The 16,921-nt window shown below is 53.7% G+C and overlaps 1 protein-coding gene across 1 annotated transcript in view; it reads right to left on the minus strand.

The window, feature by feature from the left end:
* LOC130875412 (complement C3-like) overlaps positions 1-7,185 on the minus strand; it is a 30,810-nt gene extending 23,625 nt beyond the window's left edge. Inside the window, exons 1-15 of the mRNA XM_057771139.1 lie at positions 7,068-7,185; positions 5,862-6,051; positions 4,788-4,950; positions 4,622-4,692; positions 3,825-3,919; positions 3,645-3,727; positions 3,444-3,534; positions 3,256-3,358; positions 2,930-3,056; positions 2,700-2,815; positions 2,469-2,615; positions 1,767-1,976; positions 1,057-1,263; positions 465-623; positions 113-242 (exon numbers count right to left, since the gene is read on the minus strand). Coding sequence (XP_057627122.1) covers positions 113-242; positions 465-623; positions 1,057-1,263; positions 1,767-1,976; positions 2,469-2,615; positions 2,700-2,815; positions 2,930-3,056; positions 3,256-3,358; positions 3,444-3,534; positions 3,645-3,727; positions 3,825-3,919; positions 4,622-4,692; positions 4,788-4,950; positions 5,862-6,051; positions 7,068-7,144 — 1,969 coding nt within the window. The 5' untranslated portion in view covers positions 7,145-7,185. The remainder of the gene's footprint in view (positions 1-112; positions 243-464; positions 624-1,056; positions 1,264-1,766; positions 1,977-2,468; positions 2,616-2,699; positions 2,816-2,929; positions 3,057-3,255; positions 3,359-3,443; positions 3,535-3,644; positions 3,728-3,824; positions 3,920-4,621; positions 4,693-4,787; positions 4,951-5,861; positions 6,052-7,067) is intronic.
* Between the last annotated feature and the right edge of the window lie 9,736 nt (positions 7,186-16,921).

Here is a 16,921-nt window from a genome sequence, read left to right on the forward strand (position 1 = left end):
GGTGGAGAAGGGGCTGAGACTCAGTTTCCTGCTCTCAGGGTCCCGCTCTTGGTGGGCATCTGGGGGTGAAGGCATGTCCTCCCTCCTGTCAACCCCTGCTCCCTTTTCTCACTTGTTCTCTGCTCAGTCTGCAGGCCTTCATTTGTTTTGAAGGCTAGTCCTGCATCCGTGAAGACCCCCGCATAGTCCTTTCCACTGCCTGGGGTGCAGCCAATGTCTGCCTTCTCTACCACGTCCCAGATCTGCAGGTGGCATGAGATGGGTTGGGTCGTGGAGGTGGGAGGGGGAGAGGCCAGGTCAGCAGAGCTTCTTTCAACCCGCCATGATGTTAAACCTTGCCGTCCTCATCCCTCATATACTCATATGCAGCCCCCAGCAAACTCCCAGCTCAGCCTCCGGCACACCCTACACCCTCATTTCCCCAGACCCTACTGCAGGCCAGACGCCGGGACGCAGGTGTTCACCTTGCTCTGTGTGAGTTTGTTCTTCTTGTTCAGCACAAACACGCCCTTGTCCACGGCCACCAGGCCCACTCGAGCCCCCTGGTTTCCCTCGATCCTGAGTGTTGTTTGCTGCCCAGGTGCCAGCTGTCGGTTATCTCTGGGGTCACCCTTCACCACCAGCTATAGGGAGGGTGGAGAAGCAAGATGGATGAGTCAGCCCTGGAAGGACCACAGAGAGAGAGGGGAAGGGAGGGGAGACAGACAGTCTAAAGGGAAAGAGAAAATGGGGGGAGAGAGTGGGAGGAAGAGAGAATGGGGTAGGCGTGGAGGGAAGAGATAAGTAAGCAAGGCCAGGAGAGGGTTGGGAAGAGAAGAGAGAAGAGAAAAAGAAGGGATGCAAAGGGCGGAAGTGATAGGGGTGCAAAGCAGGCAGAACGCTGTGAGTTCCAGGCCAAACCTAGTCCACATAATGAATTTCAGTACACTCAGGGTATATAGTGAGACAATGTCTTTAAGAAAAAGAAAGGAAAGAGGGAAAGACAGATGAAAGAGAGAGAAGATGAAGAGAGAGAGAGAGAGAGAGAGAGAGAGAGAGAGAGAGAGAGAGACTCACTGTGCCTACACAGGAATCCTTTACATCCACCCAGACAGAGTCTGCCACCACCTCCCTCTGGCCATTGGCTCCAATCAGGGTGTAGTAAGCCACCAGGCGGAAGGAAGGAATGAAATCTGGAGTGATAGGCAGGGCCAAGACCACCAGGTCCTGGCCAGGCTCCCGAACCTGGCGGCCTGCCTTCAGTAGCTTTCCTTTGTTCATAATCTGAAGGGATGATGGGCTGGCATGAGAACCAGAATGGGGTTAGGTGGAATGGGTAGGGGACCCCGGGGCTGTTTAGGGATCCCTAGAATGGGCAGGGGAGACCCTGGTGCTGGACAGGGATCCCTAGGATGGGCAGGAAAGATCATGAGGATGGACAGGGATCCCTAGGATCGTTAGGGGAGACCCCGGAGCTGGAAAGGGATCCCTAGGTTTGGTAGGGGAGACCCCTGGGTTGGGCAGGGATCCCTAGGATTGGTAGGGGGACCCCAGGGCTGGGCGGAGATCCCTAGGATGGGCAGGGGAGACCCCAGGGCTGGGCGAGGATCCCTAGAATGGGCAGAGGAGACCGCAGGACTGGGTGGGGATCACTAGGAAGGGCAGGGGAGACCCCAGGGCTGGGTGGGGATCCCTAGAATGGGCAGGGGAGACCCTGGGGCCACGCAGGGATCTTTAGGATACTGGAGAGTCGTGTAGGGGAGCTGAGGCTTCTGGTGACCACGGACCAGGTAGGTGTAGTAGCGAATCTTGGCTTCTTGGCCGGGGTCTGTGCGAAGGTGGAAATTGACTTTGAGGTTGTCCCCTGGTTTGAGCTCTTCACGAGACACTGCCAGATGCAGGTAGTTGTTGGAGTTGTGCATAGTGCCATAGGGCTGTGCCGTCATGGTGTTGGTTGCTTGTCGTGTGTCCAGGATACTATTGTCCTTAGTGCTCACCTAGGTTGGGAAAAAGGAGGCACGCTGGTTCCCAATGCTGGCCAGGGTGGAATCCCTGAAGCTCACACTGGCTCTGGGATGCTTGATATTGACTGACAGCTTGAGAGCACGGAGAGTCCACCAGGAGGCGAGCTCTGATCATGCCAGGGAGGGGTTCTAGGTTGGGAAGACCCACCCTTTGGGTGGCACCATCTTCCCCTGAGCTAGAGCACTGGACTGAAGAGAAAGGAACAGCCTAGCCGAATGGTAGTGCTCATCTTTGCGGATGGCATGTGAACAGCTGCTTTAGGTAGTCTCCTGCTTCTGCGCCCACCCAGTCACTGGACTCTCTGGACACCTTCCTTTCTGAAGTGGTTTTTGTCAGTTTTTTTTTTTTTTTTAATACAGCGACATAGGATCCTCTGGGTGACCCACGGAACCCATCACGAAGCCAGCAGAGCCCCGAGTAGGGCTCTGGCCATGGAGACTAGGGTCTGAGCTCTGGAAAATCACCTTGACGGTTAGTCTATTGCGGTTGTTGGGCGTGTTGACACTCAGCCTGGCCACACCATCATCTTGAGTGACAGCCTGTGAGTCAGTTCCTTCAATGACGACGGGCACTCGGGGGGCTGGAGAGCCATCAGGGTTGGTCACAAACACCTGTGGAAAGAGGTGGGCGGGGAAGGGTCAAGTGGTGTGGTCGGAGGGACGCAGCTGGAAGCGGGCACTGGCCCCTCATCTTACCTTGATGTCGAAGGGCATGGCTGGCTTGAAGAATTTGGGTGTCTTGGTGAAGTGGATCTGGTAAGGGGAGGTGACAATCGCGATCCCACTGCGCTCTGCCTCCACCATGTCACTACCTGAGGGGAGGAGTGGTAAAGGTCCAGGCAGGCTCCCCAGCTGCCCCGCAGGGTCAGGCCTCCTCCCTCAGGTTAGCCTTGCTATCTGACTTCCCTTACCTCAACAGGCCTTACCTGAGTGCAGGATGACAGTGACTGAGACATACAGGGACTTCCCCACCAGGGCCTCAGCGTTGGAGGGCCGTACCCCATCCAGCAGTGTCTGTCGTTCGAGCACTGCGTCCCCCCAACCGTTGTCGATCTGCGGAGAATAGGGGAGCCTGAGGGAGAGGAGAAGGTCCCCAAGAGAGGAGCTGGGAAGGGGAGGAGCTCAGGACTGGGGGCTGAGTTCTGCAAGAGGAGGGGCTGGGAGGGGCTAAGAGGTGGGAGGGGCTCTGGGGCGGGGGCGTGGTCTCAGGGGAGATAGCAAGGTTCCAGGCTGTCAGGGGCTGGGGCAGTACCACCACGCGCTGGAGGGATTGGGACAGAGAAAACTTCTTGTCGCCATCCTGGACCCCAAAGATCACGAAGGCCATCCCGTCCACGTTCTTCCCATACAGGAACCTGCGAGGGAAGAAGACTTCGGATACTGAAGGCCTCTCTGAATGTGGCTGGAGACCCGTCCTCCATGCTCCTCCCCGACCCTCACCTGGCCGAGATGGAAACTTCCAGGCCCTTTGGGTCGTCGATGTAATAAAATGGCTTTTCAAGGTTCACCAGGACCTCGAAACTGGGCAGCACTGGGGTGGGGTGTGGAGATAGCAAAGATGGCGTTGGCAGGGCTGCCAGGGTAGCACAGGCACAGCGGCCTTGTCCTTATCCCGAGCCTGTCCGGTCCGCCAGGACTTACCATACTCCTTCACCTCAAACTGCGCGGTGAAGGTCTGCTGTGGTGCATGCTCGTAGAAGGCTCGGATCTTCCACTGTCCCATGCTGCAAGAGATGACGAGTGTGACCCACCGGGCCTCCAAGTGCCTCCCCATCCCTCTCCTGGGACAGGGGAGTCCCGTTCCTGGAGACCCAGACATACTTGACCAGTTCTGGAATGTTCCAAGAGAAGGGTAAGATGCCATACTGGTTTTGGGAAGACAGAGTGTCTCTCTTAATGGGCACGCCATCGGGGGTCTGTAAAGAGTCAGGAAAGGCATATGGGATAAAGCAACTCTGAGAGGCCCAACCACACCATTCCTATGTCTGCTGAGGTGGCAGTTAAAAGCACAGACCTTGGTCACTCAGCTTAGGTTCAAACCCCTACTGTGCCACTTACAAGCTGGGTGATCTCAGGCAGATGGCTCAACCTCTCTGTGCTGTGCATTTTATGTATGTTTAGATAAAAGGTCCTGACCTCACTGGCTTAGGACATAGTTCATCCAGCAAATGCCTGGGTGTTTACACGACCAGGGGTTGTGTGTGTGTGTGTGTGTGTGTGTGTGTGTGTAGCAGAGGGAATGAGAGACAGAGGGAGGAGGGAGGCAAAGAGGGAACAGGGCAGGATGAGCAGCAGGATGAGCAGGGCCTCGTGCCCTGCAAGGAAGACTTGGGCTTTGATTCAAAAGAAGTGGGAGCCACTTGAGGATTGTAAGGGAGAAGGGAGGGGGGATGCTCACTCAGGCTTTCCCATGCGCCATCTACTGTGCAGACTAGGTCACTACAATTAAGGTTCGTCCCAACCTTCTGATGGGGAAACAGGCTCAGGGAGTTTCTCTGGGTTCAGATCCTGCGTCTATGACCCTCCTTGTGGGTATCCCTTCTATGGGGATCCCTAGGTCTCTGGCTCCTCTGCACTGCCCCTTTCTGAGGCTCTCTGGGAAACTCAGTAGCTGGTACCTCAATGGTGATGACAACCGTCCTGGCCACGGGCAGTAGCTCGTCGTCTACGGTGAAGATCCGATAGAGGACTGGATGATGTGGGGGAGACAAGCGAGTCCCATTAGACCTCAAGCTCTGGGAGGGTCCTCCAGCCCTGGTGTGTGCAGCCACCCGCAGCACTTACCCGTGGAGCCTGGGGTGTAGATGGTCTTGTCTGTCTGGATGAAGAGGTACCCACTCTGGAAGCTCACCAGCACCACTTTCTCCACCACCGTTTGTCCGAAGCTCGCCACCACTGTCACATACTTTTGCCCCTTATTTGTCTGGAACTCCTTACTGGCGGGAATCTGCACATTGGTCGGGGGGGGGGGGGCGGAGCAGTCAGGAATCGGAGGCTCTGGACCTCCTGTCAGAGTGTTGGGCAGGAGTCAGAGTGTTGGGGCTCAGGGAGTGGAGTTTATGTAGGCTCAGATGGGAGGGACTTAGAAGGTAGATTCTGAGGGGAGGGGCTCGTGGGCAGACCTCAGAGGGGAGGGACTCAGAGGGGTGGGTGTCAGAAGGGTGGAGCTCAGAGGGGCGGAAATTAGAATGTAGACTCTGAGGGAAGGGGCTCAGAGGTGTGGGGACTCAGAAGGGAGGGGCTCAGAGGGGCGGAGTTAAGAGTGGCGGAGGGGAGGCTCAAAGAGGCGGAGCTCAGAGTGGTGGTTCTCAGAGGGGAGGGACTTAATGGTAGATTCTAAGGAGAGGGGTTCAGAGGGGAGCGGCTCGGTGGACAGGGCTTAGAGGGGCTCAGAGGGGTAGTTCTCAGAGGTGAGGGACTTAGATGGTAGAGTCTGAGGAGAGCGACTCAGAGGGGAGGGGCTCAGTGGACGGGGCTCAGAGGGGTGGGGCTCAGTGGACGGGGCTCATGGGGTATGGGAAGAGGGGCAGAATTCAGAGGTTCGGGGGGAAGGGCGGCTCAGAGGGGAGGGTTTAGAGGGCAGGGACTCATAGGAGAAGAACTTAAAAGGTAGATTCTGAGGGGAAGGGCTCAGAGGAATGGAGAGTAAGACGGGAGGGGCCCGGGGCGGGACCCAGATGGGAGGGGCTCAAAGGGGAGGGACTTAGAAGGTAGAGTCTGAGGGGAGGGGCTCAGAGAAGTTGGACTCAGATGGGAGGGGCTCAGGGGCGGAGCTCAGAGGAGAGGGACTCAGGAGAGGGGACTCAGGCTGGACCTAAGGGGTTGTAGTTGTCTGTAGCTCCACATTCCCTTGCCCACCTTGATCGTGACGGTGCCCAGGTGCCTAGTGGCGCCTGTCAGCACTGTCTTCTCGCTGGTCAGCACCTGCTTCTTTGGGAAATCGTGCACAGAGACTGAGACTGGGACGTCGTTCTGTGCCTCATGGGCCTCCAGCACGATGGTCTCTTGGCTCTCCAGCCGCAGGACATTGGGGGTGATGATGGAATACCTGCGTGAGGAACACCGGAGAGGATGTCACCTCAAGACTGCAGACTCCAGCCCTCACCCGTCAGTGCCTGGCTGGCGCTGTCACTGCTTCTGGAGGGCTCTCAGTGCTGGCTGCCAGAGCAGAGGCCTGGATCCATGTTCCTCCCCAAGGACCATCACCTCCCTCCCTCTCCCTCCCCCTCAGTCACTGGAAGCTGGCTCTCCCTGGTTTTAGCACTTGGCTTGCAGGAGCAAGGGCTCTATCACCGAGCTACCCTCACCTCTTCTCACTCTTCTATTTGGAGACGGAGTCTTGCTAAGTTGTCCAAGCTAGCCCTGAATTCACTATGTAGACCAGGCTTGCCTAGAATGTGCACGCCTCCTGCCTCTGTCTCCAGAGTAGCTGGGATAACAGGCCAGAGTCATCAGGCCCTATCCGAGCTTGGCTTTTGACAGTCCACACAGTCAACGGTTGCAGACCCCAACAGTGCCCCAATTCACAAATCTCAACCTCACCATTGCCTAAACAATGAGGCATCACAGACACCCTAAATCAACAGATCTTCTGTTCTATAAGTAGGCACCCTAATGCTACAGTAGGTGATTCGATGATCATGAGCCTGTAAATACCCTGGCACTCAAGCGGACCACATTCTGTGTGCTCACACGTTCATGAGCAAGCTCCTGACATGCGTGTGTGGAGGTCGGAGGGCAATGCCATGTGTCCTGTGTTCTCACTCACACACCTTACTCCCTTGAGCCAAGGTCTTCTCTCTCTGAACCTGGTATTGGGCTGTCTCCAGCCCCATGGAGTGTGAGGTGATGGGCACTGAGGTCATTCCTGGCTTTTCCATGGGTGCTGGGAGTTTGACCAAGGGTCATGTTCATGCAGCAAGAGTTCTTCCCCACCGAGCCATCTCCCAGCCCCCAGCACAGATTCCTAACTCCCATATCTTTTACCTTTCCCCGACAGAGCACACTCTCACCCACGTCTTAGAAAGTCTACCCGGAACTGCACCCCAGAAGGTAACTACTTACATGGTACTCCCTAGAGCCAGGGGGGAGCCGGCCAGCAGCAGCAGCAGCAGCAGCTGGGGCCCTGAAGCGGGTCCCATACTGGAGGACTATGGTGGAGGGAGTGAAGGAGGTGAGGGGCAGCGGCAGGAGTGAGTCTGTCTGCAGAGGGCTGCCTCTTATGTGGACCTCCTCCTCTGAGCCCTCCCTGTTCCTGCATCCAGGGACTGGCCCAGATTTTGCAACAAGGTTTCCTAAACTTTTCACAAGCCTGGGGCCAACATGTCTTGGGGGGAGTAACCCAAGGCACATTTCCCTGGCACTCAACTGCCTCAGGATCCCCTTGGGGTCAAGGCCAAATGCTGAACCTTGCCTGATCCCTATTGTATTGGTTACAGTAAAAAAATAAATAAAAAAAAAATTGAAGTCTAAAGAGACTCCTTCCACAATGAGCTGGGTTCCAGCCTCAGAGCTTGTCTGTCTGTCTGGTTCTCCCTGTCCCCCCCCCCCCACCTCCACCCACAGGTCTTGCTAAGCCAGCAGTTCTCAACCTGTGGGTCACGACCCCTCTGTGGGCTGCATATCAGGTATTTACATTACGATTCATAACAGAAGCAAAATTATAGCTATGAAGTAGTAATGAAAATAATTTTGTGGTTGGTGGGGTTCACCATGACATGAGGAGCTGTATTAAAAAGATTACAGCATCAGGAAGCTTAAGAACCAGTGTGCTAAATAATCCTGAACTTCTGCCTCCAAGCAATCCTCCTGTCTCCACCTTCCCTGTTGCTGGGCATCACAAAGGCCAACCTATGCATTTATAAACCAAGCCTCTCCTATGAGGAGGATTGGGGTGGGACACCTCTGAACACCCAGTCCCAGCTCTGTGGGATGTTTTCTGCAACGAGAAAGAATTCTGCTGCTGAGACGATCCAGGAGGGCTTCTTGGAGGTGAGGACAGTTCAGCTTGGCCGTTCACTAGCCAAGAAGTGTGCTAGGGAAAAGAGTTTGGCCAGCACACACGAAGGACTGGGTATCGGTCTCAGTAGCATGGAACTCAATTCTGTGCTGCAGGCTTTTCAACACAGTCTAGGACATAGAGGCAGGGCAATCGTGAGTTCAAGGTCAGCCTCACCTCCAAGTTAGAGGCCTGTCTGGGCTACCTGACAACTTTCCTTCCCTCCCTCCTCCCATCCCTTCCCCTCCCCTCTCCTTTCCTTTTCTTTTCCTTTTTGTTTATAAGACAGGGTTTCTCTGTGTTTTCCTGGCTCTCCTGGAGCTAGCTCTGTAGCCCAGGCTGACCTCGAACTAACAGAGATCTGCCTGCCTCTACCTCCCAAGTGCTAGGATTAAAGGCATGTGCCACCACCTCCATGCTTTTTTTTTTCTTTATTAATTTTGTTTTTTTGAGACGGGCTTTCTCCGTGTAACTGTTCTGGCTGTCCTGAAACTGGCTCTGTAGACTAAGCTGGCCTCAAACTCACTGAAAATCACCTGCCTCTGCTTCTGCCTCTGCTATGATTAAAGGCCTGTACCACCACCACCACCACCGAACTTAAATATTTATTTTATAGGTATGTGTATGCGTGTTTTGCCTACATGTATGTCTGTGCACCACATGCATGTTTGATGCTTATAGCGGCCAGAAGAAGACGCTGGATCCCCTAGAACTGGAATTTCAGATGTTTGGGTGAGCTGAATAGGGTGCTGGGAATCGAACAAGAATACTTTGGATGGGCAACCCGTGCTAGATGACAACCAATAAGCCATCTCTCTGGCCCCACAGACTCTGTTCCTAGAGAAAGGCCAATGTCCAACCACAGCTTCAACAGTAACTCTTAGCCGCCTCTCTGTGCTCTTCCGGCTACCCTGAACAGTGTGTGTTTTCTGTGTGTGAAAGATTTTCCTCAAAGATTGTTCCAGATCAATGCTCACAGAATCCTTACCACTCCTGCCAACTGCCCTGGTGTGAAAGCAGCCAGTCCTTCACCGGCCTCACTCTCTGGCCGACACCTCCTGTCTAAGCTGCCACTCTCTGCAGGCCTGGGAGAGCCCTGGGCCTCAGTTTCTTCCTGCCTAGCACAGTGTCAGCATAGCTGGTGTCTCCCTGGGCTTACTAGATCTTGCCAGCTCTCTTCCTGAGAGTTCTACAGATTTAGACACCTGCTGGCTGGGTTGTAAATTCCAGGAGTGAATTCCCACTTTCCCTCAGTCCTGGCTGCTAGGTCTTGCTTGATGAATTTCAGATCTGTTGAGAAAGGGTCCTATGTAGCCTTGGCTGGCTGAGAACTCAGAGGTCCTCCTGCCTCTGCCTCCAAAGTGCTGAATGGGATTAAAGGGGCAGCTACGAAATCTATCTATTTTTTCTTTCTTTTTCTGGTTTATGATAGTGTCTTCTGTAGCCTGGGTTGACTTCAGAGTCCCCATGTAAAGAAAGGTGACCTTTAACCCCTGCTTCAACTGTGTCACCTCCTGTGTGCTGGGGTGCCAGGTCCTCACCGTGCTTGGTTTATGTGGTTTGGGGGATGGAACTCAGGACTTCATGTTTGCTAGGCAAGCACTGCTTCCAGCATGCCTCCAGCTCTAGAGTGCCTGGAGCTGGGGGGTAGTCACACCCACCTGCGCAGGAATTTTCTGCTAGTCGTGGGTAGTGACTGGACCCTAGTGGATCTGTCTGACTTTCCTGTCGCCAACACCACCACCACCGCCACCACCACCAGACCACCACCTCCACCACCACGCTGTCCTCTGCGACTGAGCCGTGAATGGCTGTGTGGGAACATTGTAAACCAAGGTGGTGATGCCCAATCCAAGAACAGGTATTCGCGAACACCCCTGAAGGGGTTAAGGGGAAAGTTTCATGATTTCCTGTAAACCACTCAGTTTTCCTGGCCTCTTGGGGCACAGGGGTGGCTGGGAGTTAGAACAAACCTGGCTTGTCTTTTAGCTGGGATTGCGACATCCTTTCTGTGGAAGGCAGAAAGGGAGGAGGGAGGAGGGGAGGTACATTAGCTTGCCTCCAAAACTGGGGCCTAACGTTTGAAACTGGATCTCCAAGTGCTCCCCCTTACTTCTGCTTCTGCCTCTGCCTCTGCCCAGGCACTTGCTTTCTAGGTTTTGTTTCCATTTATCACATATTTTAAAAATTGCATCTTAAGGCCGGGCGGTGGTGGCGCACGCCTTTAATCCCAGCACTCGGGAGGCAGAGGCAGGCGGATCTCTGTGAGTTCGAGACCAGCCTGGTCTACAGAGCTAGTTCCAGAACAGGCTCCAAAGCCACTGAAAAACCCTGTCTTGAAAAACAAAACAAAACAAAACAAAAAAAAATTGCATCTTAAAATATTTATGACTGCATATACTCAGGCGTGTGTGCGGAGGTCGGAGGACACTTGTAGGTGTCCCTTTCCCCTTCCACTGTTATGTGTCCCTTGGATGGAAATCAGGTGGTCAGGCTTGTGTCTAGCCCACACCTCACCCCGAACTTTTTTCTGGTTCCATTGTTTTTCTCCAGCCTGAAATACAAGAGTTTTGTGATCTACCGCTAGTGGCTTCTTTCTGGCTACTGGATTTGGTTTGTTTTTTGTGGACCTGTTTACCCTGTCTGGTGGAGTTGAGTGATCTGCAGGCCTGAATACAAAGGATTCACCCCGTGCCTGGGGGCGCTGTATATGTGGGAGATCAGTTCTCAATTTGAGGGTTCACCTTCATTCCTGCTTCTGGTCTGGGGGCAATGTGGGAAGGGTCCAATCTCTGAAATGTCGCTGCATCACAGCATTTAGTGCTGGGAGGTAACCAGGAAGCCATGATTGGACCAGGGCCCACTGGGAGGGAAGAGGTCTGGGAGGAGAGAGAAGGGGAATTCTTGATCCCCGTGACTCTCCTCTGGGGAAATAAGAACTTGTGTCAGAACATCAGGAGGGGGAGAGTGGGCCTCCTGAGCCAGTGTGGAGGGGAGCTTGTGCAGGGATTCTCAGGGAGTGTTGGCCACAAACCCATCGTTCTGACTTCAAGACTGCATAAGATCTGTGCAAAGTATTTGGCTAAAAACACTAATTGCACCTGCACGCACGCGCGCACGCACACACACACACACACACACACACACACGAACATTGAACAGGTAGAGCCATGCCAGGTGAGGTGGTGCATGCCCGCCATGTTAGCACTTAAGCTGAGGAGGGAGCATTGCCATTTGAGACCTACCTGGGTGCATAGCAAGACCTGGAAAGGTGGCTCAGGGGGTACAAATCTAGTGACTTTGCCATTTTGGCATCCTCTGATAACTCCAGCAGAGAGACAGGGATTCCCTGGGTCCTGGGCAAGCTGGCTTGCTGGACCAGAGGGAGCCAGTGAGTTCTGGGTTCTGTGAGAGACCTTGGTAAGTAAACAGAAGTGACGAGGGGAGACACTGGACATCAACTTTGGGCTTACACACGCACACACACGTGCACACACACACACTCTGGAGAGTAGGATCAGGGATGGTGGTATGTGCCTGCCATTCTTCCTGAGAAGCTGAGGCAGGAGGACTGCCAGAAGTTCCGAGTCATCCTGGGCTACATAGTGAGTCAATGTGGTGAAACAGGCCTGACTTCTCAGTACCTGGGAGATCAGGAATTCAAGGTTATCCTTGGCTACAGAGAGAGTATAAGCCCAGCCTGGGCTACATGAGACGCTGCCTAAAAACTAAAATAATTCAAATAAAATGTTTTTGAGCAAACATAGCTAAAAAGCTGAGAGAAATGCCTGCCGCGGTGGTCCACACATTCAGGGAGGCAGAAGAAGGCAGATCTCTGTGAGCCAGCCTGGGCAACATAGAGAACCCCTTTCCCAAACTACAGAATGAGGGAGCTGCAGACTCTCCTGTCAGTGCTGAGCTTTGGTGTCAGGAGAGAATGAAAGAAAGGGGTGCATTTGATTTCTGGGTGGCAGACCCCTCAACTCTGACTGATGGGTTTGATTACCCCTTTGCTCACCTCCCCTCTTCCTGCACAGGATTCTCTCCATGCTTGGAAGCCCAGGTTCCTGGAATTCCTTCCAGCGAGTACCCAGGCTGGGTGACCTCTCTTCCTACCCTGTAACTCATTAACTCTTGGGGACCTTGACCCCTGCACCATCTATAAGGCTGTGACAACAGCTTCTTTCCGAGGTCCGTGTGGGGCTTGCGGTACCCAAATTGGCACAAAAAGATGGGTGCGGGGTCAGAGTCCAGCCACTGGGCACCCCCACAACCCTCCCCTGCAGGTCTGATCCTGGTCTCCAGAGACAGTGAACCACACCTTGCAGACAGAACCCTCAGGTAGGGGCCTTATACCCCCTCCCTCCTCTCTCTTCCCTCCCCTCCCTTCTCCTTTGGATTTGTTCTGTTTTGTTTGCACATTCTCACTGCACAAACCAGGTTTTCTGAAGCTCACACTCCTGCTGGCACCTGAGGCACTGCGAGGACAGGTGTGAATAGGTGTGAATGCTATGTATAGGGCTTCACCTCCCTGCCCTCCGCTCCAGCTTACCCCGTCCCAATTATTATTTTTATTTTGTGTGCTTTGGTGTTTTGTCTGTGTATGTATCTGCAAGGGTGTTAGAACCCCTGGAACTGGAGTTAGAGTCTTGAGCTACCATGTGGGTGCTGGGAACTAAATCCAGGCCGTCTGGAAGAGCAGCCAGTGCTCTTAACTACTGAGCCATCTCTCCTACCCAGGATTTTTTGTTCTGTTTTGTACTTTGAGACAAGGTTTCTCTGTGTAGTCCTGGCTGTCCCAGAACTCACTCTGTTGACCAGGCCTCTGCCTCCCCAGTGCTGAGTGCTGGGTTTAAAAACATGTACCACCACGGTGGTTTAGTTCCCTGTGAGGATGCTGGAACCCACTAGGGTGCCCTCATCGTTTCCTTTCAGATCTTCCTTTCCACTGTCAGGACACATGCACAAGTGGTGAGCACTAGGGTGTGCCCATCTTTGGAGTGTGATCACCGTGTCTACTTCCGTGTGCCCAGCTGCACAGTGCCCTGACCCTCCTCTGATTCCTTCATGGCTCCCTTGGGCCTGGCACAAAGCTTCACAGTCTGTTCTTAGGACTCTGCCTGCTGTTGCCCTGTCAGAATTGGCCTTGCCTCCCACCACCCCCTTCCATACCCTCCCCAGCCTGTAGTGCTTCCGGCTGGCTGGGCTATTTGTTCATCTGGTTTGCAGCTGGTCTCACTTCCTTATTGTGGAAGCTTCAACCAGGGCTCCGGCCCCTCCTCATCCCCCGACCCTCACCATAGTGTCTCTGCACTCTGAAAGACATTCCTGATATCCTCAAGGAAGGGCAGAGACAGCCATCTTGAACAACTAATCGTAAGGGGGTCTCCAAGAGGCTAGGACAAGGTTGGTGCTGGACCCTTAGGGCCATGAATATCCATTTCTACATTAACAGATCTCTTTAGCCCAGGCTAGCCTCAAACCCTAGTACTTTCCTGCCTCAGTTATTGGATGTTGGAGTTAGAGGCTTGAGCCGCCACGCCCTGCTATTAGTTCTCTCTGTGGCCTAAGGTCACAGGCAGTCAGTGGCTGCGTCTGCTGTCCCTTGGGTTTTGAAACAGGGTGTCTTGAGGGCCCGGGCTGTGGCCAGGGCCAGGGATCTAGTCCTCCCCACCGCCCTAGTGGGATTATAAGCACACAGGCCATCTTCATGGAGGCTTTGGGACCTGCACTCAGGTCCCGCAGCAGGAACAGCAAGCACTTTGCACTCCCACAGCTCAGTCACACGCTCAGGCCTGTTTTCAGAGGGCACTGGTTCGTCTGCACCTTCCAGTCCCTGTGGGAGCCTCATCCTTGGTCTGGTGACTTGAAAGACCCTTGAGGGTTGAGATGGGAGGGGGAACTTGGTCACACGTTCCCCAACAGCCAACCCAGGGCCTGGGACAGCATTGTCAGACCATCCTCTCCTCACTATGAATTCTGTTTTATCTTCATCTTTATTTGTCAATGATCGGCCCAAAGTTTCATGAGGAGCTCCAGAGGATGACAGGTAAGTGCCACCACCTGTACTGAGGATCCAGGATCTGAGATCATAGATGCAGCTCATCTTAGCCCTCAAACCCCTGAGCATCAGGAAACTCAAGAAATGGGAAAAAAAAAAAAAAAAAAAAGACCGGTCCTTATTGTACTGAAAGGCTGAAGAGGACAGGGATGCAGTGTAGGAGGGGGAGGGGCATCTTTTCTGGAAGGCTCCTTGGGGTCCCGCGTCTTGTGTCCCTGTTGGCAGGAGCCCCTAGGGCTCCCTGCACACCAGGGGACAAGAGCAGGTGTGCAGGGTGCAGAAGGACTGAGGGTGGCGGCTGGATGAAAGGAAGTCACAACAGTTCCCGGCCACTGGCTGTCTTGTTGACTTTGGACAGGCCTTCCCGAAATCCAGAGTCCGTCATCCTGGAAGAGGCACACAGCAGAAGCAGGGCCAGCAGCTGAAGGGACCATCCCAGCCCTCTATCCCCAACCAGACCTAGCCCCTGTAGTCAGTATGTCAGTCTTAACCCTGCTGTCAAATCAGCCTGGCTCCGACCACTCCAGAGTGACCCAGTCCAGGTTCACCTGGCCTCTGAGGTCTCCCAGGCCTAGGTGACAGAGCCTACCACCCCAGAGTGACCTGGTCTGGCCCTGCTGGCCTCTGAGGTCTCCTGGGCCTAGGTGACGGAGCCTACCACTCCAGAGTGACCTGGTCCGGCCCTGCTGGCCTCTGAGGTCTCCCGGGCCAAGGTGACACTCCTACCCCTCCAGAGTGACCCGGTCCTGGTCCAGCTGGCCTCTGAGGTCTCCCGGTCCCAGGTGACAGAACCCATCACTTCCTACCAGAGCTCCAGTTCGCCCAGAGTGACTCCAGACCTGTCAGCCCTCTAGGTTACGCACCCTGTGGACCACCTGTCATTCAGCTCCTCAGCACACTCCAGAGGCCGTCTCCAAGCACCACTCAGACCAGTTTTAAGGCTACCCACACCCCACCTTTAGTCCTCTTTGGCCCCCCCACACATGATCATGCCTATCTGCCCATAAGCAGCCTAGGTCTTACCCCATCTTGACTTGTTTCCCCAGTATAGCCCCTAACTTTAGTTGACCAAAGCAAGTCGGGGAGGAGAGGCTTTGTTTGGATTACACTTCCAGATCACAGATCACAGTTCATTATCAGAGGAAGTCAGGACGGAGACATAAACAGGGCAGGAACCTTGATATTTGTATATTTCCAGAGCCCCGTCTTCCTCCTTCCAAAGGGAATATCTATACCTGGAGGAAACAGCAGCACAGACCATGTGAACCACAGCTGCTCAGAAAAGAGATGGGATGGGGCTGAGTTCCAAGAGAGTCAGCAGTTATGTGTGGGTGTATGGCTGAGCTCCAGGTGGGTTAACAGGTGTATGTGTGTGTTTCTAAGATCCAGGTGAGTCAGCAGGTGTGGGTGTGTGTGTCTGAGATGTGGATAAGTCATCGAGTATACGTGAAGGGTATGTGTATGTGGTGTGTCTGAACTCTAGGAGATTGAGAAGGTGTATGTGTGTGAGTGTGTGAGCTCCAGGTGAGTCAGCATATGTGTGTGTGTGTGTGTCTGAACTCCAGGTGAGTCAGCAAATGTGTGTGTGTGAGCTCCAGGTGAGTCAGCAGGTGTGTATGTATGTGTGTATATGTGTGTGTGTGTGTGAGCTCCAGGTGAGTCAGCAGGTGTGTGTGTGTATGTGTGTGTGTGTCTGAGCTCCAGGTGAGTCAGCAGGTGTGTGTGTGTATCTGAGTTCCAGGTGAGTCAGCAGGTGTGTGTGTGTCTGAGCTCCAGGTGAGTCATCAGGTGTGTGTGTGTATGTGTGTGTGTGTGTGTCTGAGCTCCAGGTGAGTCAGCAGGTGTGTGTGTGTGTGTCTGAGCTCCAGGTGAGTCAGCAGGTGTGTGTGTGTGTGTCTGAGCTCCAGGTGAGTCAGCAGGTGTGTGTGTCACGTGTCTGAGCTCCAGGTGAGTTAACAGGTGTGTGTGTGCCTGAGCTCCAGGTGAGTCAGCAGGTGTCGGGGGGGTCACAGGTACTTCTAAAAACAGCAGAGTAGAACGGGAGATAACTGTTGATAAAATGCTTGCTGTGTAGGTGTGAGGACTAGATGTCTGTCCTCAGAGCCCACAAAATCCCAGTACAGAGAGACAGAGACAAAGCCTAGCTGGTCAGTGAGCACAGGTAACAGGGAGAGACCCTGTCTCACAAAACAAGGTACACACAGCTGGAGAAAAGGCTCAGTGGTTAAGAGCTCTTGCAGAGGACCCAGGCTCAGTTCCCAGCTTCTGTATTTTATAGCTCATAACCACCAGGTGCAGGAGATCTAAGGCCTCTTCTGGTCTCAGTGGGTACTGCACACACACACACACACACACACACACACACACACACACACACTTTAGCAATTTCTGGGGATGGATTGGTGGCTCTGCAGTAAAAACACCTGCAGAGGACCTGGGTTTATTTAGCACTCCCATCAGGCAGCTCACAGTCACCTGTAACTTCAGCTCCCTTTCCTGGTCTCCGAGGGCACCTGCAGTCATGTGACTCATAAAAACTCATGCAGACACACATTACATTGATACATATTTTGAAAATAAAATGAATAAAAATGCAAGATGTCAGCGGTGGTGGCCCATGCCTTGAATCCCAGCACTCTGGAGGCAGAAGCAGGCAGAGCTCTGTGAGTTTGAGGCCAAACTGGTCTATGTAGTGAGTACCAGGACAGAGAAACCCTGCCTTGAAAAACAAATGAAAAGAAAAACAAACAAACAAAAAGAAAAGAAAAAAAGGAAAGAATTTTGGTGTCCACATGTACACACACACACACACACACACACCCCACACACACACCACACCATAACTCCAGACACCGGAAA

Source organism: Chionomys nivalis, chromosome 6 (genome assembly GCF_950005125.1).
Source record: "Chionomys nivalis chromosome 6, mChiNiv1.1, whole genome shotgun sequence".
Lineage (NCBI taxonomy): Eukaryota > Metazoa > Chordata > Mammalia > Rodentia > Cricetidae > Chionomys > Chionomys nivalis.